Genomic DNA, 22521 nt, shown 5'->3' on the forward strand with positions numbered 1-22521 from the left:
TGAACCCGTCACACAGATAAAGTGAACATTAAACTCAGATCTACTTCCTGTTTGTCATCGGATGACATCACTGAGACGGAAACTAAACCCCTTCCTGTTTCTTATCAGATCCTCAGGTACGGTAAGAGCAGGTGAGACGGCTCGTTTATATTTTCACAGTCAAATGTGACTTCTGAACTTACTTTTGACTAAAGTAAAAACAGAAGTCAGGGTAAAATGTCATGTGCTTTGTGCTGCATTCACGTGGTGTCGGAATAATCTGAAAAATGAGTTCCCGACTAGGAAAATTAATGTGAGCCTCAGTCGGGAAGTGTATCGATAGGATTTTATTGATACTAGAACTCTTATTGATTCTCTTCAATAAGAGAGGGGGGGGGGGGGGGGGGGGCATCCCTAAACTGAAGTGACGAACACATTGATGCATCAATAATTATAATCCAATATATATTCATATATATTATACTGAATAAAGAGTCTGCTTTACCTTTGGTACTTTAAGTATATTTTGATGCTAATACTTTTGTACTTTTTCTTGCAGCAGAGTATTTCTACACTGTGGTACTACTACTTTTTAGTAGTATTAGTTCTTGAGATAAAAATACTGACTTTGTATTTCTGGAGAGAAGTTTTTCATTTACTTTAAAGTACAGTTTAAGTTTTCCTGTCCCTGCCTCTGGTGGTCGTCAGAGGAACTGCATGTACAGAGGAACAAGAGTTTAGTTTCAGACTGTGTGTGTGTGTGTGTGGCGTTCAGGGCCAACTGGAAACTTCTGTGTTTTTCTGGAGGATTTTTTCTTTAATGACACGACAAATGGAAAAGTTAAGCCGTCGCTTTTAAAAAGTGAAGAGAGAGCGAGTGAGAGTCGGTTAATGGTTGTTAAAAGTCTCACATGAGCGGATTAAACTTCCTCACTTAACATTAAATCACATATAAAAACACACACAACACCACTCTCTACTTCTGGGTCATCCTTTTCATTAAATCTTATGTAATTTAGTTTTTATCTGCAGAGTACTTGCTGTAGTTCAGACGTCCATTGAAGTTTCATCTAATCTGAATATTTTACAATATATTTAAACATGTTAATCAATACAGAAACATAATTAATAGATAGAGAACACACTGAGAGAATAAGAATGAGAGAGGTTTGATCATTTCTTAAATGCAGCCATACAATGATGTAATATTGCTTTTATTCCTATAATACGAGCTATGCATAAAAATACCTGCAAACCGAATGACACTCCCAGGGTTTGATTTAACAGGGTATTGGGGGGGGGGGGGTCTGACCCTCCTAATTAAGACTTGGACCCCCTCAAAAGAGGTAAAAACAACAGTACCAAGGGGGCAGAACATTTATATATCTTTGTTACCTTTAATTACAATATTTCCCATATTCATGGCAGGATAAATCTTGTAATATGATTTCAGACACCCCTAAAGTGGACCGTACCACTTCTTAACCCTGATGTCTTTGAATAACTTTTATATTTTGTGTTCAATAAGGAGACAAATAGGACTCCTTTAAGGTAAAATGTTATATTTTATACTTAATAAATAACATGGCCAGAATGCACCATTTAAAACAAATGTGTTTTTTTTCTGTTTCATTTCTACTTTTTGTTTAAAATAGAAGAGTAAATGTCTCTCTCCCCCTCTCCTTCTCTCCCCCTCTCTCTCTCTCTCTCTCTCCCTCCCCCTCTCTCTCCCCTCTCTCCTTCTCTCTCTCTCTCCCTCTCTCCCTCCTTCTCCCCCCCCCCTCCCTCCCTCTCTCTCTCCTTCTCTCCCCCCCCCTCCCTCCCTCTCTCCCTCCTTCTCTCCCCCCCTCCCTCCCTCTCCGGCCTTGGTAACGGTGGAAACCAGTGGAAGAGAGGACTCAGGTCTCTGTGGCGACGGAGGGAGGTGATGATGTTTTTATGGTTCATTGGAACATTTAATCACTTTGTCTTTTATATGTTTCATGTTGTTTATCTTTGTGTTCCCTGTTTTAATGGTCTTATCTTTAATGATTATTTGTATATTTCAGACCTTTTTATTCATTATATAGTGACATCAGTTACTGTCATTTACTAATCACATGTGAGAATAAAACATTTTAGGTTTCCAAAGGTTTCGTAGGTTCATACAATCATTTTTAAAGTAGGTTTTCTGTAATAATGTGTATAAAGTGGTTTTAGCTAACGTGTTAGCAAACAGCTTCCTATTTCTGAAACCAGCAGACAAAGAGCGGCATTCTCACTGACGTCGTGTTTGTTTCCACCTGATCGACGTTAATCTAACATTCTCCCTCTTTGAGCTCCGTCTTTGGTCTCCTCCACCTCCTGAGGGAAATATCTGTGTCTTCAGCTGCTAAATGCTCCACTATGTTCACTACAAGGATGTGTGAGTGTGTGTGTGTGGTCAGTGTGGCGACCTACAGGGGAGGGGTACTTCCCCACTTCCTCACCACCACCCCCTCTTCCTACTACACACACACACACACACACACACACACACACACACATGGCAGTAGAGAGGCGTAGAACAGCAGTAAATCAGACCTGAAGCTTCCATCCACCCACAGACAAACCTCACGACTCCGTGATGTGGACACAAAAGCAGGAACAAGTAAATTCCAGTGATGATGTCATATTTTCTGGAGACCAACCAAACTGGAACTCCTACAGCAGGTTCCTGACGTGATTTCTGCTCTTTCAGGCCCGTTAAGAAACTTAGCTGTGATACTATATTAATCACGTCAAAAAATAATGTGTCACTGCACAGATGTCAGAATATATCGTATGCTGATATTTCTCTCTATCCACTTCGCTGCTGTAATACTGCAAATATTAAAGTAAAATGTATTAATCTGGTGCACTTTCAGAGCAAAACTAAGAGGCTACATCTATGAAGAACTTTGTGCTCTTGTAAACAATTGAATCATCATGAACAAACATTTTTTTTACATATTAATGGTGAAACTGAGGACAGTTATATCCAACGCTACTATTTGTATGTTTATGTTCAAGCAGCAAAAAAAGGTTTTGAAAGATTTGTCGCTTTATAAATACAGTGAACTCAAGATTGCAGTTCCTCTAATGACCACTAGATGCTGGACCAAAATACCCGGATGAATTGAAGTTTTACATTTTTTTTTAAATAACTGTTATAGGAAAACGATTTCCGGAGTAACGGAGACTTGTTGGCCATGATTGACAGGTCTGTTATCCTGCCAGGTTTACCACTCAGACAGTTACGATACACTCTGAGAAACAAAACGGACCACCGAACACAACACACAGCTGCGAAACAGGAAGTGGAGAGCGGCAACGCGGCAACACCAACAACCACAAAGTGACATTCCCTTTGAAAAACTGTCAGCCGGTGACAAGAGACGACAAAAGCTGCATGCAAAATATCTAAATAACCATTAACCACCGACTGGATGACCGGCCCCGACAAAATCAATCAATCAATCAACCAACCACTGAAAGGTTGGAAAAGTAACAAACAACGGTGGGAATCAGAAGTTTAGATGAGAGTATCGCCGGGTTTTCCCCGCTCCGCCGTCATGCTCCGCAAAACAGGTGTGTGCGCGCGTGCGTGTGTGTGTGTGTGTGTGAGTGTGTGTGTGTGTTGGTGGAGGGCTGGGAAACGCACTTAAAAGCAGTAAACACAGGTGGTGCGTTCAGTGCGAGCGGTAGAAAACAGTAGATGTCTAAAGATAAAGTGGAGCTGAGAGTCGAGAGCAGATGCCTGAACTCCCGAAGCGTGACGATCTGCTCTGTTACAGATAACTGGTGTAACTGTTACAAAAGTTACACCACGTTGACCAAAAAATCTGCGTCCAAGTCTAAATTTTCAGGATGTTAAGTCGTACTGGCTTTGCAATAACTGTAAAATGGTTAATTTTTCGCTGGAAACACGTTTCATTTACAATTAAAAATACTGATTTGGGTCGTGTTCTGGTAGTTGAGGCCCGGTCAGACTCGCATTTAAAGTGACGAAACACAATTCATCACAATCAGTGGATTCATAAATCTGCACAAACTTTTCTTTTAAAAGTTCTACTTTGGTGAACTTTCACCAATAACGAGCCGTCTTGATCTTTGAGGGAACTTCAAAATGTAGGAAGCATCAGCGACAGTAAACGTCAGTAAACTGTAAACGACTGTAAATGTCAGTAAACGGCAGAAAACATCAGAAAATGGCAAAAAACGGCAGAAGACGTTCGCTGTTAGCTCGCCAGCTACAGTAGTTCACCAAATTTTTTGTGGCACCAAAAAGAAAATGTCGTAGCACACACATAAATAAATGACCCCGTATGTAAAAAAAGTACCTTCTGATCCACGATGGAGCAGACAAGCTCCCTGACAGCGGACAGCGAGTGGTCTCCGGGGTCAAGGGTCACCGTCTCCCTGGTGAGTCCGATCTGAACCAGGAAGGAGACTCCGTGGATGGACCCCCGTGAGTTGGTGAGGCTGGGGGCCGTCAGGCTGCCGTTGGAGAACCGGCCGCAGAGGGTGGCCGGCGGGCTCGGGGACGGTGACGGCGTGGGCGGGGCGGCGTGCTGAGGGAGGAGTGGGAAAGAGCGCGGCGAGGCCAGCAGCGGCGGCGGGCTGTTGTCGGCCGACATTGGCTCTGCTATCTGTGACGTCGTCCAGGCGGGAGAAAGGCCTCGCAGGTGAACGACATCCACAAAAAACAACTTTGGTTTGTCCGTCACACGAGCGTTTTCTGTCCACTTTCACATTTCTCACCGCTGAAACACTGCGAGAAAGGTTTCCTCTCACCGACGGGCATCTCTGAGGCAGAAACACTGTGAAGTAAAAAGCTCAGGGTCCCGGGAAGTTCTTTAAGAACAGTTTCATAAAAAGTTGAATCCTCAGGGCTCCTGCTGGGGGACACTGAGGATTGTGACGTGAGCAGATCCGTGGTTTCTCTTTACTGGTTTCACCGGCAGCATCTGTTGACGATCAAAAGACAGAACGTTAAAGAAGTATCCCCAAAAGTTTAACTCTCCTTAGCTTTAATAATATATATATATATATATATATATATATATATATAGTTTTAATAGAAATGTAATGTTTCCTTTCACATAAATTATAACTGTTAAAATCATCAGACGGTAAAAATACCATCACGCACAGATTCCACCAACAAAATGTCACTCTGGAAATGTTGTAAAGAATAAAAAACAAATACCATAAAAGGGCAGTACTGTCATTAAAAACCTGTGGACGTACCTGAAATACTGCAAGAATATTCTAAAGATTAATATCAAAATATCACAAATGTTCAGAGAATTTTAACCTCAAATATCATAAAATGGCATCGGTTAAAAATCCAGCATCAGTTGTGTTCTAATGAGGCAAATAAAGGATCTTTGTGGATAAATTCAGCATCTATCACTTCTTCATACTGCAAGAATGATATCCCATCATGACGTGGTGTCATTTATCATATCAGGTGTTGTTGCAAAGAATCCGGTTCACTCAGTCAAAAAGTAGACGTTAAAAGTAGAAAATAGACAAATTAGCAATAAAAACTATAACAAAGATGTTTTTCACAATGAAAAGAGTTGCACGCTGTTTGAAACCACTGAATGTGGAAACAGTTGACAGTATGAAGAATATGTGCAGAGATAAACATCTAAAATGAGTGTGAATGTAACGCACTGAGTCAAACGTGGAGGCTTTACATTTACACAGCTCTGCCGACAACAAACTAAAAGTAAAGTCGATTAAATTACCAATAAAATAGATAATTAAACTTATTTCTTCTGGTTAATCACGATGAGTCTATAGTTAAAACAAACAGGAAGGAGTGCCATAATATTAAACAGATCACCAGGACCTACTTAGATTATTTAATCTGACATTTCTTACAATGTAAAACACTCTCATACTACAGCAGTAAACCACTTTAAATACTCAGGATTTGAAGGAAAATGTAGGATTGTAGTTCAATAACATTAAATTCCCTTTAATGGACGTAAATGTGACTTTTTAACCCGGTGACCTTTAATACTCGTGTAAACTTTATACTGTATATCGTTTAAAATGATATTCTGCAGGCTGAAACTTTAAAAACACTTTTTATTTGTAAAACACCTGAAATCAAAATCAAAGCTCAGGCTAAAGAAATAGACAGTAAATATATATTTAAATGTTTTCTTTAACTTCGATGAATGTGCCCTTTAAGTCTGAAGGAATTATATATTAAACAGAATACAGCGAGTCTGAGCATTTCTAACACATTTAAAGAACATTTTAATGTTTTAATTAAATTAATTTAAATCCACTTGACTCATTATAATTAACATAAATGTGACCTTTAATACTGTAAACGTGTTGCTCAGAGGAACAACCGAACAAACACAATACACACACAAACAACAGCAACAACATTAATAACAAATAGATCATCTTTCCCTCACATCTGCAGCTTATCTGATCACATCTGGATTTAATAAACAGCAGAGAATAACTGTATAACGTGTGAGTTTAAAGCAACAGGTCTGGTTTTATGTGACATGAATCCTTACCTCCTGAGAACAAGGCGGGATTAAACCGAGAAGAACAAATGTGTGAGTTAACAAAACCATCCAGCGGCGAATTTAACCGATCACAGCTCTCCGGTCACAGTCCGGTGTCTGGGAGGAGGGTGACGTAATGCAGACCGTTTAATAAATCCGGTGGACTTTTCTGTAGACTTTTAGACTTTCCTCCCACTCCTCAACAAAAAAAGCAAAAAAAAGCCGAGAGGGTCCACAGCGAGCAGGTCGAGGTCTTCAAGCGGATCTGATGATCAGAGACGAAACGAACCGCTCACAGCGTGGAGAGGAGGAGGAGTTTCAGCGGGAGGCGAGGTCTCACTCTGATTGGTTTATATGAATATTAATATATATAAATATATATATATATATATAAATAAAAAGGCAACCCATGTGAAATTGTAAAAAAGAAAATTACATAAATGATTGTTTGACAAAGAAATAATAACAACAACAAAGAAATAAATATAACTCAAATGTCGCTTTTAGATAGCTATAATTAAAATTAAATTTTAATTTAACTTTAATTTCAGCTAAGTTAGTTCGTTAGTTGTCGGTGCAGTTTCTCTAAACTTTTACCATTTTTAAAAAAAGTTTTCCAAAAACTTATAACTGATATTTAAGGCAATTTGAATTACAAATTGGCTGCAATAACACCGTTACACTGTTGTTTGTTTAGTTACATACTATTAAAAAGCATTAGACATTTATATATGATATCTACTGAAATGAATCTGAGAGATTCTGGTAAATCCTTCCCTCAAATTGCTGACTACGTTAAACCGCAGAGTGATTCATCTTCCGCACTATAGACAATCTTTGTCTGGTCTCTGCCATTGAATTTAGTCAAACTGTTCTGTGGCGCCATCTTCTGGCGAAAATACTCCATTACCCAAAGTTCAGCGGGGTAAATTTGAACTACTTTATCTGCTGAGTAAGTCGTCTTAATCTATAATGATACGTCATCATTTATTAGTTGATATTATTTTGTATTATTAATCTGAATCTTCAAAACTTTAATATAAATGTTTTGGATTAAAAAGTACAATGCTTCCTTCCAAAATGTAGTTGAGTACAAGTAAAACAGAAATACTCTAGTAAAGTACAAGTACTTCAAAATTGTACCTGAGTACAGTACTTGATTTAATGTATTTAGTTACTTTCCACCACTGAATTTAGAATTTTAAACGACAAAATGTAAATTAACAACAGTATATTATGATTTTATTACTTAGTACTTTATTACTTTATACTGCAAAATAACTACTGTAAAAATGTTGTGTACTGCAACCAAAAGACACGCGAACATTTAAACTGTGTTAACAATAAAAACATTTTTTTATTTCTTTAATAGAATGAAATAAATGAACCTGACTTCATATAAACATTTTATGGAGATTGTATAACTGTAAAAACAGGTTCGTTGTATCATTTAAAGTTCTAGTTTTTATTTACCAAAGTGTTTTAGGCTCTCCAGCTTTCTAACACTGCAGAAAGGCCTTTGTGTTATAATAATAATGTATATTGTTCTCGTTATCTGCATCTATTGTCTCAGAGTCCGGCTCAGGGTAAATACTGAGGCTCGCTGCTGCGGTCCGACTCTCCTGCAAACAGGAATCCTGAGGCCGAGAGATTTGTGACGAGAAGAAAACATCTCAGTTTACAGGAGCACAATGAAGACTGAGGGTCACAGGTCACACGAGGGGGGGGGGGGGGGGGGGGGGGCTTCTTCCTTACATCAAAAGCTTTAATCATAATGCTGTAACGTTAAAAAGAGTTTTATTCCTCTGGTGCAAAATTCACATTACTTATGTGTTATGAATATAAAAATACACATTCACCATATCGATTAAATTTAAATTAAATACAACACTGATCTGAGGTGGAGGAAGTATTCAGATCCTCTAAGTTAAAAAATATAAAAAATAGTTTACAATACATTTTCTGACTAATTGTTTCAGCTGTACTTTTATAAACTCTTCATATGTCTTGTGAGCAAAAATCTTAATTTGTAAAGTAATTAAAGTAAAGTAACTCTTTGTAGTCTTTATGCGTCTCTGTGTGTCTTTGTAGTCTTTATGCGTCTCTGTGTCTCTTTGTAGTCTTTATGCGTCTCTGTGTCTCTTTGTAGTCTTTATGCGTCTCTGTGTCTCTTTGTAGTCTTTATGCATCTCTGTGTCTCATAGTCTTTATGCGTCTTTGTGTCTCTTTGTAGTCTTTATGTGTCTCTGTGTCTCTTTGTAGTCTTTTTGTGTCTCTGTAGTCTTTATGCGTCTGTGTCTCTTTGTAGTCTTTATGTGTCTCTTTGTAGTCTTTATGCGTCTGTGTCTCTTTGTAGTCTTTATGCATCTCTGTGTCTCTTTGTAGTCTTTATGTGTCTCTTTGTAGTCTTTATGCATCTGTGTCTCTTTGTAGTCTTTATGTGTGTCTTTGTAGTCTTTTTGTGTCTCTGTGTCTCTTTGTAGTCTTTTGTATCTCTTAGTAGTCTTTTTGTGTGTCTTTGTAGTCTTTTTGTCATAAATATAGTGAAGTAGAATTATAGTGGCATTAAAACAAAGTACTCAAGTTAAGTACAACTAACTCAAATTTGTACTTAAGTACAAAAGTTGAGTAACTGTACTTTGTGTTTTAGGAGACGCTTCTGTTTACGTTAAAGTAAAGAATTTAATTGGTGGTTTTAATTGCAGGTTCCTTGACATTTTTATTATATTATCATTATAAAGAAAGCTGGAATCGTTTGTAGCTGGAGGTTTTGGATATTTAGTGGAAAGATATTAAGAAAGCAAATGAAATGTTATGAATGTGAGATTATTAAAGACAGACACTCGTTAACACAGATGATTATTTTATATACTGCTGGGTAGTTCACGCTATAATAATACATCATAATTTATTAGTTTATTAATAATCTGAATGTGTAAAGTAACTAAATCTGTCAGATTATTGTAGAGTAGAGGTATAAAGTACAAGAACGTCAACATTGTACTACGATTTGTGTATAAAAGTACTTAGTTACTCTCCATAAACAATAATAAACTTTATTTATAGAACTTCTCAAAAACAAGTTACAAAGACTGATAAATGATAAAAGTAGAATACATATGGTAATAATGACAAAGAGTCCGTGCATCGTTCGCTCTTTTTGTTTTTATGTTTCAAAATCGAGTCGTTTATTAAAATCAGAACGGAAAAACTGAAAAAGAAGAAAAAAAAGAAAAAACAGAAGAATTATTGGAGCGGTTTTCGTTTTTCTCCATGACACAGATCATATATTTAAAAAAGCGGAAGAATTACCGGTTCTTGATAAAGAAACTCTGAAAAAGAAGAAAGAAGAAACAGGTTCCGTCTCCACTAAATACTTTTGTTGCCTAAACTTAACTGAGTTGTTTCCTGTGAAGACGGAACTTTAGTTTGAAATCGACCCGTGTTGCTGGACTTTTGAAGGAAAACGCACAAAAAACGAGGAACAACTCTTTGGTCAGACGTGAAATGAACCGTTGTGTGAGGACACGTTACGCTCAGCCTCACGTGACTCTTCTGTTGGAGTATTGTGAGTGTTCTTTTGTTCATCTCTGCGTGAATGCGTCCCGAGGTGTCGGCCCTGCAGCGCCCCCTGCTGCCTGGTCGCCTTGAACGATCTCCTGCAGCAGGACGAAGTTGGAGAGTTTCCACTTCCTGTATGTGGGCGCCACGAGAACCGGGTCGGTCAGGACCTGATCCACCACCAGCAGCTCCGACTCTTTGGCCTGAAGGACGGACAGACAAAGTACTTATACGTATTCATTAGTGATAAAAACAGAATAATATAATATTATCTAATGAAACAAAATAAGAGTATTTAAGAGTATTTAAGAGTATTTAAGAGTATTTAAGAGTATTTAAGAGTATTTCTACACTGTGGTATCACTACTTTGACTTCACCTTCAGCGTGCTGCTGAGGATCCGGAGCAGGTGAAGCTTGTCGTTGACTTTGTCGTTCTGACATCGTCGGACGAACGACGCTCTGAAGTCCCTCCGACTGGACCGGCCAATCGGAGACAAGCTGGCTGCCCTGAGGTGGTTGTAGAGGCTCTCCATCTCGTCAGGGGGCTTCTCTGCAAAGAGAGAAAGAGGACTCTTTAACAACAGACAACGTAATGTTTCATCCACACACTTTGTTCGGTTCATTTTCTGTAACCAGTGTAGCATTAACGCACGGTGGAATTAACAAGCTACCTCGCTACCTAGCGAGCCATCTGTCTCCGGAGAAGGACAAGCTAACTAACTAGCTGGCGAACTAGCCAGCCATCTGTCTCTGGAGCTGCATCCCGGTGACATGATACAACTACAACTACAGAGGTCTCCCTTCAGGTCCACACCTCCAGATTTCTTTTACATTTTCAAACTTGTAGTTTTCCGACTCAAGTGACATCACTCGAGGACATTCACCAGACATCACACAGCGCCCTCTGGAGACACTAAAGGGTTTATAGTACTTTTTAAATACAAATGCAGTAGAAACGTTGACGTGTAAAATCAGTGGAGTTCAGGTGTTTACCGCGGACGACCTCCTCTTCGGTTTCTTTGTCGATGTGCAGCAGAGGGAGGCAGGGTCCTCCACCGGCTCCATCAGGTCCCGGGACGTCCAGCCAGGACAGAGGTTCACCGCCCTCTGAGGAGTTTCTTCTTCTTCTGTCTTCACTCAAGCCTCCGGCCTCCGAGGGGCTTCTTCGTCCATCTTCACCGGTCGGTGTTGAGTCGCAGACAGGCCGAAGAACGTCTCCCTGTAAGAAGGTCAGTATGTTTAAACAAAATAAAAAATAGACCATGTGGAGGATTTAAAATGATTCTCTCTTCACACTTTTGTTACTCACATTTTCAGAATTGTCTGTTTCCTGCTCAGAGTTCAGAGAACAGGAAGTGGAGACGAGCTCGTCAGCATCTAGGTCGCTGCCCTCACTGTAGCACTCTGCACAAAGATTGGGGGGGGGGGGGGGGGGGGGGGGGGGTGCAAATAGTCTTAAGAAAGTGAAAAAGTGAAGTGCAGAAAAAAAACGAAATAAAGATGGGAAGAGCGAACCACGTTCACGTTTCATTCAATATTGCTTTTACAAATGTATATTCAGTTTTATTTCTGCGCATGTTGTGCATATGAATAACTGTTATGTTACTGTGTATACACCTTCGGTGTCGATCAGCTGACACGGCTCAGCCACCTCCGACAGTTTACTGATCCACCTGCAGACAGACACACAGAAACATTCAGTGTGATAATAACAGCAGCGACTCGTCTTCTTCTTCTTCTTCACATCACAGCACAAAACAAGAAGTAGGGGCGAAGAAATGAGAAACGATAAGAGGAAGAAGAGGAACTGTGATCAGTTCAGAGAAAAGTATATCTCAACAACGGCTGTCTTGATTAACATTATTAAAGAGTAACTAAACACACAAACTACCTCTTTTATCAGCTGAAAACCAATGTTTTAAGTAGCGATTCAAATCTATATCTATGTATATATATATAAATATCTATATATCTATATAAATATATAAATAAATATATATATACAATTCAGAAAAAGTAAAATACTTACTTATTCATGTCTGTGAAGCTCTCAGCGGCAATGAAAATAGTCACAACCAGAGGATGACTGGCTGTTATGGCACTGAAACAACACTGAGCGGTTAATAACGTGAAAATATAGATTTAAACAATTAACAAAAGCTTGATCGTGTCTGAGAGGACTATACTCTGCATGTTTGATGCTTAACTGTCGCATGAAATCATGGTGGAATTAGCAAGCTAGCTAGCTATCTTTTGGAGCAAATACTATTTTAAATGTATTGTAAATGTAAACTTTAACTTGAACAGATGAGACAGTCTGACAGTATATTTGAGTCTTCTGGATTTTATCACAGTTGAACACGACTGCTGCCACCAATGGAAACACAACAAACATGGCGTACTGCTTCTTTCTGCACTGTTTAGCCGGTTCGATGGTGAAGCCGGACAGGTTGATGAATCCTTCTGCTTTCTCCGCCTGCAGAGGAGAGAAATAACACACTGAGCATTCTCACGTTAATAAAGACGTTTTTAAAAAAGAGAATTGTTTCAAAATGTCTTAATACATTTCGGATGGGGTTTCTTAGTTTCTTAGTAAAATATTTAATATTTCTTACTGTTATTTTTATTGCTTTAAATGCTGCTGTAGCGAAAGAATTTCCCCGTGCAGGAATAATAAAGTAACTATCTATCTCTATCTAAAAATATATTTATTATTACAAGTATAAAAGTGATAAAAACATCAGATAATAAAGTTTTAAAATCTCTAAGGCTCAGTGCCTGAATCCAGTCGTGTCATATTAGTACATATATGAAATATATCTATAAGGTTACTACATAGTACTCAGTCAGTATGTGGACACCATGGGCATGAATGACCTGCCATACCGGCCTCCAGCTTGTAGAGTTCTAGGGAAACCAGTGTCTCTGTGTGACTCACCATCTTGTTGCTGTACCAGTACAGAGAACTCTTCTTCAGGACAAACCAGGATCTCATCCATTTGCTTCCCAGGAAGCTGCGGCCCGCCTTCCTGCGGAGGAGCCAGCCCTGACAGTCCGGCACGCCCAGATCCCGGACCGAGACCCGCCGTCGACTCATGGCTGCAGTGGAGCCTCCAGGAGGACGAGAACATCAAGGTTTTTACGTTTTCTCTTTAGTTTAAAAGTAATCTATTATTGGTGTCTGTACATCTATGAGTGCATCTTAAACAGGAACTGATAAATCATTCTGCATACTTTTAATGGTACAAATTTGCTAAAATGTAAACAAATATAGGATAAACAAGTTGTAGCCTCCAAAGTAACACACTGAATCCATGACAACATTATACTTCTTGTTTACATCCCCCAAAGCATCAAGGGAAATGTGGTTCGGTAATGTAGAGCATGATTAAGCCCAAAGTAATGTACAGTTGGACTTTAAGATAATCAAGAACTAGACATGTTGTTTGTGTTTTTAAACATATTTATGACTCTAAAATGGAGGAGGCTGCTCCAAATATACAACAAAAATAAATTCTAAAATTCAACATTTTGTAATAGAAACAATGTCCCTGTTCCTCTGGATGATCCACACGGTGCCACCTACATTACAGTGATATTTGATATTTGCTCTCAGAGAGTAAACAGCTCAGAAAAGCTTAATAAAAGAGGTCTCACCGGCTGCAGTGTGGACGTCCAGCGGCGTGGTTGGTGTCTCTGCAGCAGACTGACGCTCAGCAGAGGAGGAAGCTGCCTGTGAGAATTTATACATCGCCACACAAACAGACCACAGAGTCAAAATCAGACTCAGACACACATGCATGTGGCCGCATCGTCCTTCCTGTTTAACGAGGTCTGCACGACCCTTCTATTTCTCAGAGACTCTCTGCACACATACGTCCTCTGACCTCTGATGTCTAGGAAATAGAAAAAGGTTTCTGCAGATACTGTCGTTCACTCTGACATTTTGTTGGTTTTGATATTTTTGGTTTCAGTATCTTTGACCCCGTGACAGGGCTCATGGGCACATTTTGCACCAGACGTCATTTAAAATGTTAGTTTTAGTTCAGATTTTCAGATATTCTGCAAGTTAACAAGCAGGGAGTGAAAACAACAACCTCCCCTTTGATCGAGGTAAACATGCACTTCATGTTGGAAATGTTACCATGATTTCAATGACTAACAGGTTACTGTTAAGTTCAAATTTCAGTGCAGGTCTGCAGGAGAATAATTCATGTTAGTAAACGTAAATTTACTGTTTGTCTGATCAATAAAACACCTATGTTATTGATAAAAGCGATGTATGTAGTTGACATTGTCCACTAGGTGATGCCATCAGCCAATATAGTGCATTCAAAAGATTTACATTAGCTACTTTAAAGTCATCATCTGTGTTGAAATCCCAAAAAGTGGCAACAAAACACTGTTGACTTACTGTGGGAAGGTGTAGCGAAATTCAAAATAAAGGTTTATTTTAAATACAATGTTTTATTTCCTCTGTAACAACCTCATCAGAAGACACACATTGTATTTATGAATACCAAGAATAATATAAATAATAATGGATTAAGTACTCTGAGGTGTGTCATTTTGAATAAACATGAGAGAAAACACGTGTAAACACTGGATTTTGTACTAAAGCTGAAATCTTTCAAAATAAATTGCACTTTATTATCTTGTATTTATTTAAAAGTTACAAAGCGTCACACTTCACTGCAGAGCTCTGCAACAGTTCAGATTTACACATGAAGAATGAAACTACTTAAACTCTTATTTTGAAATACTTAAAGGGACAAAACAGATTCATAACATGTGTGTAGTTTTTGGCAAAATTACTCAAATCAGGATCGTCCAAAAATGTAGAAATACAAAGAAACAATGAACAATAAGTGATGAATTTTCTCCTTAGAGTCAGACCTTAAACAGAGGCAACTGTGGCCACATGTGGTAATTACAGGACGATGACGTTTTGAATTTTCCTACATTTCCCATGATTCTCTTCTGCCATCATTAGGCGACCCGACTGAAAGCAAGTGCAGAAAATAAAATCAGGAAACTGACATGGTAATATATAATAATAGTAATGGTTCAGTGCTTGTAAATCAAACTTTTTATTTGTAAAATTATGAATTTTACATATTTTTACAAAAAAAGTTACATATTCTCACTTTAAATGGAAATGTTTCGTTCAGAGATGAAGACTCTCTTCAGGTGTGAGAGAAACGCCTTTTCTTCCACTTATTTGCACGTTTCTATCCAGCAAAGAAGATGCGAGGTGATATTTACAGTTTCAGTTACACCCCGATGATCTTCTGTACAAGCTTTCAAAGCTCTCGCACAATGTTTTGTTAGTATAAACTTAAAGGCACTCGACATGAACCAGAAACACTCTTTACAAAAGAAAAAAGATGGAAACTTAAGGAGCTCCTCTGATTGTAAACTGCAGAAGAGGATCCAACACGGTTCCCTGAGGAACTCCTTCAAGACGTTTTTCATGACGGAACATTAAGAGAACCTGAAACCCTCAGGAGTTCTTCAGAGAACATTCAGAGGAACCATCGACGTTCTTAACGAGTTTGTTTTATGTGACATTTTAAGCGGCTTACAGCATTAAAGTCAAATAACAGCAGCAGTTTTCAGAAAGAACTCAAGTTCAGGTTTGATATAAGAAATGTAAGTTAACATCTCTGAAGGACAACACAACGTTTTGGAATTTAACACTTAAATTTCACTCTTAAACCAAAAAATAAAAGCTAAATTTGACCACATTTAGTCTTCAGCTGTAACTGTGAGCGTTCATGACTTCTTCAGTTTGAGTCCATCAAAACAGTCTAACACAGATTTGAAGAGTTTCTATATCACGTAATGTTATAGGACAGCAGCCATTTTGACTTGTCACTGCAGGGTAAGCACAGATGTAATTAATAGAAATATATTATTATTATAGTTATGATGAGTAGTATTCACAGGCCCGCAGTGTGTAAAGGCCTTAAGTAGTAAAAAGCCTGCAGGTAAACTTTGTGTTGAATAATATTTCGTTAATGTCGTTATTTACCTTTCTTCACCAAAGCATTTTGTTACCCTATCTTCTTAAACTATCATAGTTATTTTTCCTAAAAACAAGTTTAATGTTAAACTTGGAACAAGACTTGTGTGAAGTTTCAGAAATATTTAGTAACAATGTTGAGCTCTTGTATTTTCTATTTCTTTACCTTGTCAATAACAGAACATAACACAAAATAAAACAATCTATGAGACGTATTTACAGACAGAGACACGAGAGGCTCCTGAGATCGAGAGGAGAAGACTCAATGTTTAGAAATGCTTCACCACTTTTAAACTAGAAACACACTGAAGTTTGATGATTTGATCTTTCTATCTGAACCCGTCAGATGAGTGTCAAGGCACTGAATCTCATACACGTTGGGAGAGTTTAGATTTGATCTAATTCTGCTTATTGATTCTCTTCTCAAAGAAGCTGTCGAAAACTGTTGAAAACCAAAACCAGCTTCATCTTCAGCAGATTCAGGCCTCCACGAACAGAAACGATGAGGTATTTAAGGGGTTAAAAGGCCCAAAACTAAAACAAAAAGTAGAAGTATTTTTCATGCACAAGCTGAATGCTTTCCACTTGTTTTTCTTTGAGTTTGACATCCTGTATGGAAGCTCAGCAGGTCCAAACTTTGTCACTGAAAAGGCAGTTTTTAGCATTAAAAAAAAGCAACATTGAAAAGTGTTTTCGTTTCATGTCCATTAGAATATATAGATATATTAATACGTCTTTGAAGCCACAGTGACATAAGAGATTAACGTTGAGCCGTCTGCATACTTTTGATCAGATGTAGATGAACAAGATGTTGAGGTTTCAGCAGATAAATCCGCTTCTTCTCGAGTGTCTTTAAGGCTTGAAGAGGGTTTGGTTGTTTGTCTTGATAAGAGTCTCGATGCATCACACTCACCCGTGGTGGTTGCTTTGCTGCCCTTTGAATAAGTAGGATTTTCCAGCTCTAATTAAGAGCAGCGAGGTCTGTGGATGGTACGAGGTGAGCTGAAGTCGTCAAACTGAAAACATTTGTATCCACCGAACCGTCCGTCACGTCCTCAACTGGATCCCAGTTCACTTCAACCGGTTCACAAACTGGAGTCAGCTGCTCCACCTGATGCTCATCAATTTAATCTCCGATTCTTTTTAAAACTCAGCTAGAAGTCACCAAAGTCAGTAGTATGAATGTGAGGAGACCATGAATATGTACGTCCAACATGCCCAACATGCCCAATATGTCCATCCAACAGTTGACATCCAAAGAGTCTGCTAGCAGGGATTTATATATATATATATATATATATATATATATATTTTCAGTTATATAATATATATATTTACAGTTTCCCTGTAACTTTTGTAAGGTGCAGCTGTGACCTCACCAAACAGTGATGTCACGGGGTCCTGCAGTACATCTCTACATCACTGATACACAAACCACCGGAGGTCAGCTATTCTTTAAAAAGTAGAAACACTTAGTCAGCCCACCGGCCCCGACAGCTCTAATAAAATTTACTCATTTTAAAATGTAACTAATGAGCGTCAACATGGAGTCTCTGGCATGAAGTTCATGGTGGTAACTGAGCTTTATTAAAACCGTCCTCGTCAATGTTTCTGTGTGATGTTTTTTGTCTTCTTTGCTTGTGTTCACGCGTTAGATCTCCTCGATCAAATCTTTGGATCATGTCTGTTGTATTTTAATGTAAATCTTGAACTTGCAAACATTAAAAACCTTTGTTATCTTGTAGACATCCTGAGGATACACGACCTCCTGGAAGTGTCTTATCTCTGTTGAGACTCCGTCAGTGGCTGAGCAGCCGGAGACGAGCCAGCCAGCTGCCGAGCAGCGACGTGGACTGTTTGGTGACGGCCATCGGAGGAGGAGGAGGAACGGTGGTGGAGGAGGAGGAGGAGGAGGAGGCAGACTTCTTGGACGCCGCTGGCTCCTGGTAAGGGATGGTGGCACTGTTGTGCAGGTTGGCGTTGATGAAGCACTGGCTGCCCCTGATGTGGTCGACGCCCCGGACAGACGGGTGTCCTCGGTACGGCAGAGGGAAACACGGCTCCTCCTCCGTGATGGTGCTGATGCCCTCGTTACTCAGATATCTGTGCAGGACGTCTGGAACCAGGAGCAACAATGAGTTCCCTTTCATCAGTGACTTAAACTGTTCTATGTTTCACTTTAACGGGATAGTTCAGGTGTTTAGAAGTGTTCTTCTCAATAGTCAGTGTTTTACTGCAGTAGATGGAGTTTGGAGGAACAGACAGGAGAACATATGATCTCTACAAAGTCACCAGACTCCTGAGAGGTAGAATCGCTGTTCTAGTGAACGGAGTCTGGTGTCTTTGTAGAGATCATAACAGCTTCAGTTCCTCGTCAAAAAGGTCTGACATCAAGGTACAGAGGTGAAAATATTCTAAATATAGCGTTCACTTAGACTGATATAGATTATTTTAGGTCTATTAAAGTGAGTACTACACTGACTATGGAGAAGTACTTCATACAACCACACTTCTAAACATCACAACTGTCCCTTTAACGCTTTCAAGTCCCAAAACTGTCCACAGTCAGTTTCAAAAAGGAAAGTAATACATTCAATGATGCTTTTGGGCTCTTAAACAAAATCCTTTCGCCAAACCGGAACACAAAACTACAATGCCCTTTAGTTTTCACTCCAGAAACTAGGAAACCAGAGACTCTAATTGTCTTAAAAAGGATTTTCAACACTGTATCAATTTGTTTTGAAGATCATGTGACTTATTGTGAATATTAAATACTAGTACTAAATAAAGACATGACTTGAAGAAGGCTGACATTGAGAACTTTTCAGGGTGATTGTTTTAAAGCTGAAGTGTAAATGTCTCTTTTTCAGAGTCAGTGGAAAAGCTGCTAATGTGTCTTTGTTTGACTGCTCTGACTTCCATTAACAGCCTGATATCTCGGACAAACTGACGAACACACGTTCAGATCCACGTGGTCGGCCCCTGAAGGTGAAGTGCTCGGTTAATAATCGACCAGGTAGACGGCCGTTAACGAGGCAGACAGGCGACACGTTACTGATAACGGTGAGATTAACGGAGGACGCTCACCTTTCTTTCTCTGAGCGCCGGGCCTGGAGGACGGGTCACCTGAGAACGACTCCACCGGCATGGAGACGGGTCGAGGTTTACCTGCCAACCGTCCAGACACAACAGAAAGTTAAAAACGATTTAATATTCTGTTGGTGTGATCTTTTCTGAAGATACACGCATTCTTGTAGAGAGTTAGATGAGAACACAGAAAGCACCTCTAGTGTCTGTACAGTAAATATGAAGCTACGTACAGGTAGCTTAGCTTAGCACAAAGACTGGAAACGGGTAGAAACAGCTAGCCTGGCTCGGTCCAAAGCTAACAAAATACACCAGCCAGCAGCTCTAAACTTTGTGCTAAGCTAAGCTAACCATCTGGTGGCAGACATGCGATTGCTCAACAAGAAAGCAAACATGTGCATGTCCTCAAATTTAAAAGGTGAAGGAGATCAGAGTTTCTCAACCTTTGGGTCAGAACCCATGTGGGGGTCACCTGACATGGAGACACGGGTCACGGGAGCTTTCAGATATTTGTGTTTTTATGGTGTCACTAGTGTTTCCACATGGAGCAAATGCTTCCTTACATTATAAATACAAAAGGATACCATGTTAAATACTGCAGCACTCTCTCTTATCGTTTTGGACAAAATTGTATTTTGGGCCCTAAAATAACAAAATCAAGGACTTGAAGAGGTTAAAAACAAACCTGATTCAGAGCATCAAAAAACACAAATATATATAAATATACATAAATACATTATATACATTGTGTTTAACATGCAATGACAATATAAAGATGTTAAGAAATATTGATCGTAGTGTCTCTTTCTCATCATTTTAGGTATAAAGTCTTTAAATGTGTGTGTGTGTGTGTGTGCGTGCACTCACAGCGTGTAGACGGCCGCTGTCTAAGGCACACGGGGATTGGTTGGTTGAGTTCAGGTGGGGGGGGGCTGACGGGCGTCCTGTTGTCGTCAGCGACAGTGAAGCGTCGCCGCACGTCCGAGTCCAGACACGAGTTCGGAGACTTGGGCCTCCGCTTGACACGCGGAGACACTTTTGTGTTCCCGTCTCTTCAGAGAAGAACAGGAGGAAGAGGAAGAGGAAGAGGAAGAGGAGGGTTATTGGTCCTACTTTGTAAGCATGACTATGACGCAGTAATCTAGAGCGGTATACTCACAGCGGTGCGTAAGGTGCGGCGGGGGGAGGAGGGACGTACAAATCCAACATGGCCGTCTTCCCTCTCTTCCCAGGAGCGTCGGAGGTTTCTGGCTGTTGGGTTCTGTAGAGACCCGGAGCTCCTTGAGAGGTCTGGAGACAACAAGAGACAGAGAATCACAAACTCACAGACTGTATATAAGAAGTGGACGTAGTCGTTGTAACGTCACTCATTGGTTTGTGGACTGATGTTTTGAAGCCTGGAGTTCCGCGATTTGGCCGTCGCCATCTTGTTTTTTTGCAACCAGTGAACAGGAAGTCACCATATCTGGACTGAGGAGGAGTGACGTAGAGACGCCGTATACGTCTCTGGTAGAGACCTGTCAATCACCGTGTAGCCCCGCCCTAAAGCATCCCCTGCTTTATGGTCTGTTTGACTCTAAATGGACCATAATGTACTAAATGAACATCATGCTGTATTGAAGAAGACTTGAAACTAGAGATTGAGACCATAAACTCATGTTTACAATGTTTACTGAGGTAATAAATCAAGAGAGAAGTAGAGTCATTTTCTCATAGACTTCTATACAACCAGAGGTGTCGCCCCCTGGTGGACACTAGAGAGAATGCAGCTTTAACACATGAAGCTTTAACTTCACTCTTCAGAACTGGAGGTAAAGTATGAAATGTTAAAATATGAAGGAATATATTTTTTACATAATTTTTTATGCATATGGGTTGTTTAATAGGTGCACAATATGAAAGGGGATGTGATCTTTAAAAAGCCAAAAAGGACCCTTGTGAGGTTAACGGTGTTTCTCATAAAACAACATAGAGAAACAGCAAACGCAGCTGTTCTGTTTCCTTCCTCTCCTCCAAACCGTCTGTACGTTCAGAAACAGGAACTTCACTCAGCTCCTTTTCTGCTTCGTCTCAAAACCACTTCTGAAAGAAGAAACGCGTTCTGCTGATTAAACATCTATTCTGATCACCACGAACACGAACACTGTGGATAATTCTGACTCAGTCACACACACACACACACACACACACACACACACACACACACACACACACACACACACACACACCGACCTGCTGCCACAAGAGCGTTTAATGTGGATCAATCCGCCGCTGAAAATAGTCCCCAACAAACACACTCTTTCCTCCTGTTTTTTATTTTAAAAACTACAGTGACCAGCTGCCATTTTATTGATCTAAAACATAAAATATTGATTACAAATAATTGTTTAATTAACCAACAGTGTACATTTGTCCAACGGTGTCAGTTTTACTTCTTTACACTTAATATATTGTGATTCTATTGTTCATATTTGTATATATCTTTATTCTATAAGTTTTTGTTATTCTTCTGTAATGTTTGATCAACCTCTGGCACAAGAATTTCCGTCAGGATTAATAAAGTTCCATCTTATCTTATCTTATCTTATAAACTATTATGATAATTTACTTCACAGTAGACGGTGATGACTGGGCCGAGTATAAGTAGCAGAGACGTAAGCGCTGATTGAAGATGATCTTTGACCAGAACAGTAGGAGTGACGGAGACTGACTTCAGATCTGTTTTGATGGCAGAGATTAGAGACCGAACCGTCAAGACGCCTATCGACCCGAAACACACACATCCTGGACGTCCGTCAACGCAAAACCCCCTGAAGGCCGTTTGGTGAATTCAGAACCGTCACATTGTGGAGTAACGAATGAGTCACCATCCAAAGATGTCTGACATCAACGCCGCCTTCGGAGTGTTTCCTCTTCCTTTTCTTTCCAGGAGAAGGGATCCATTGTTCCCACTCGCACCTCAGTGGAGCAGCAGACTGGGCGGCGGCCGTGTTTACTGGTTGCTCACAAACAGAACCTAAAAAAGCTGCGATGACAGAAGGAGAATGCACCAGAGGGGCGCTTTATTTACCTGGAAGACGGGTCGGTTTCATACAGTGAACCGCAGCTGCTAGAGGGTTCAGTGCCTGGCTCAATGGCAGTCAAGAGGATTCAAAATGGCCGCCGTCCTCTCCATCAAACATCATTCTCCTCTTTCTACTGCTACACCGCATGAGCCTCTGACAGACAAGTTCTTATCTTTTATTCCCTCAGTTTGACTATTTTTGAAGCGAAACATAACGCGAAACATAACGCTTATTATGTTTATTAAGAAAAATAAAGTGTGT

At 39.7% G+C, this 22521-nt stretch overlaps 2 protein-coding genes across 2 annotated transcripts in view; both read right to left on the reverse strand.

Annotated features, from left to right (window-relative positions):
• Window positions 1–6888, reverse strand: part of LOC142941695 (serine/threonine-protein kinase D3-like) — a 32574-nt gene extending 25686 nt beyond the window's left edge. Inside the window, exons 1-2 of the mRNA XM_076083717.1 lie at window positions 6531–6888; window positions 4320–4946 (exon numbers count right to left, since the gene is read on the reverse strand). Of these exons, the coding sequence (XP_075939832.1) occupies window positions 4320–4616 (297 nt within the window). The 5' untranslated portion in view covers window positions 4617–4946; window positions 6531–6888. The remainder of the gene's footprint in view (window positions 1–4319; window positions 4947–6530) is intronic.
• Window positions 6889–9666: 2778 nt separating this feature from the next.
• Window positions 9667–22521, reverse strand: part of LOC142941861 (connector enhancer of kinase suppressor of ras 3-like) — a 33402-nt gene continuing 20547 nt past the window's right edge. Inside the window, exons 10-22 of the mRNA XM_076083982.1 lie at window positions 20355–20485; window positions 20063–20247; window positions 19196–19276; window positions 17911–18224; window positions 13741–13903; window positions 13022–13194; window positions 12486–12559; window positions 12113–12184; window positions 11701–11756; window positions 11393–11487; window positions 11077–11302; window positions 10461–10633; window positions 9667–10285 (exon numbers count right to left, since the gene is read on the reverse strand). Coding sequence (XP_075940097.1) covers window positions 10106–10285; window positions 10461–10633; window positions 11077–11302; window positions 11393–11487; window positions 11701–11756; window positions 12113–12184; window positions 12486–12559; window positions 13022–13194; window positions 13741–13903; window positions 17911–18224; window positions 19196–19276; window positions 20063–20247; window positions 20355–20485 — 1923 coding nt within the window. The 3' untranslated portion in view covers window positions 9667–10105. The remainder of the gene's footprint in view (window positions 10286–10460; window positions 10634–11076; window positions 11303–11392; window positions 11488–11700; window positions 11757–12112; window positions 12185–12485; window positions 12560–13021; window positions 13195–13740; window positions 13904–17910; window positions 18225–19195; window positions 19277–20062; window positions 20248–20354; window positions 20486–22521) is intronic.

Source organism: Anarhichas minor, unplaced genomic scaffold (assembly GCF_050575085.1).
Source record: "Anarhichas minor isolate MPS153535 unplaced genomic scaffold, ASM5057508v1 ptg000136l, whole genome shotgun sequence".
NCBI lineage: Eukaryota > Metazoa > Chordata > Actinopteri > Perciformes > Anarhichadidae > Anarhichas > Anarhichas minor.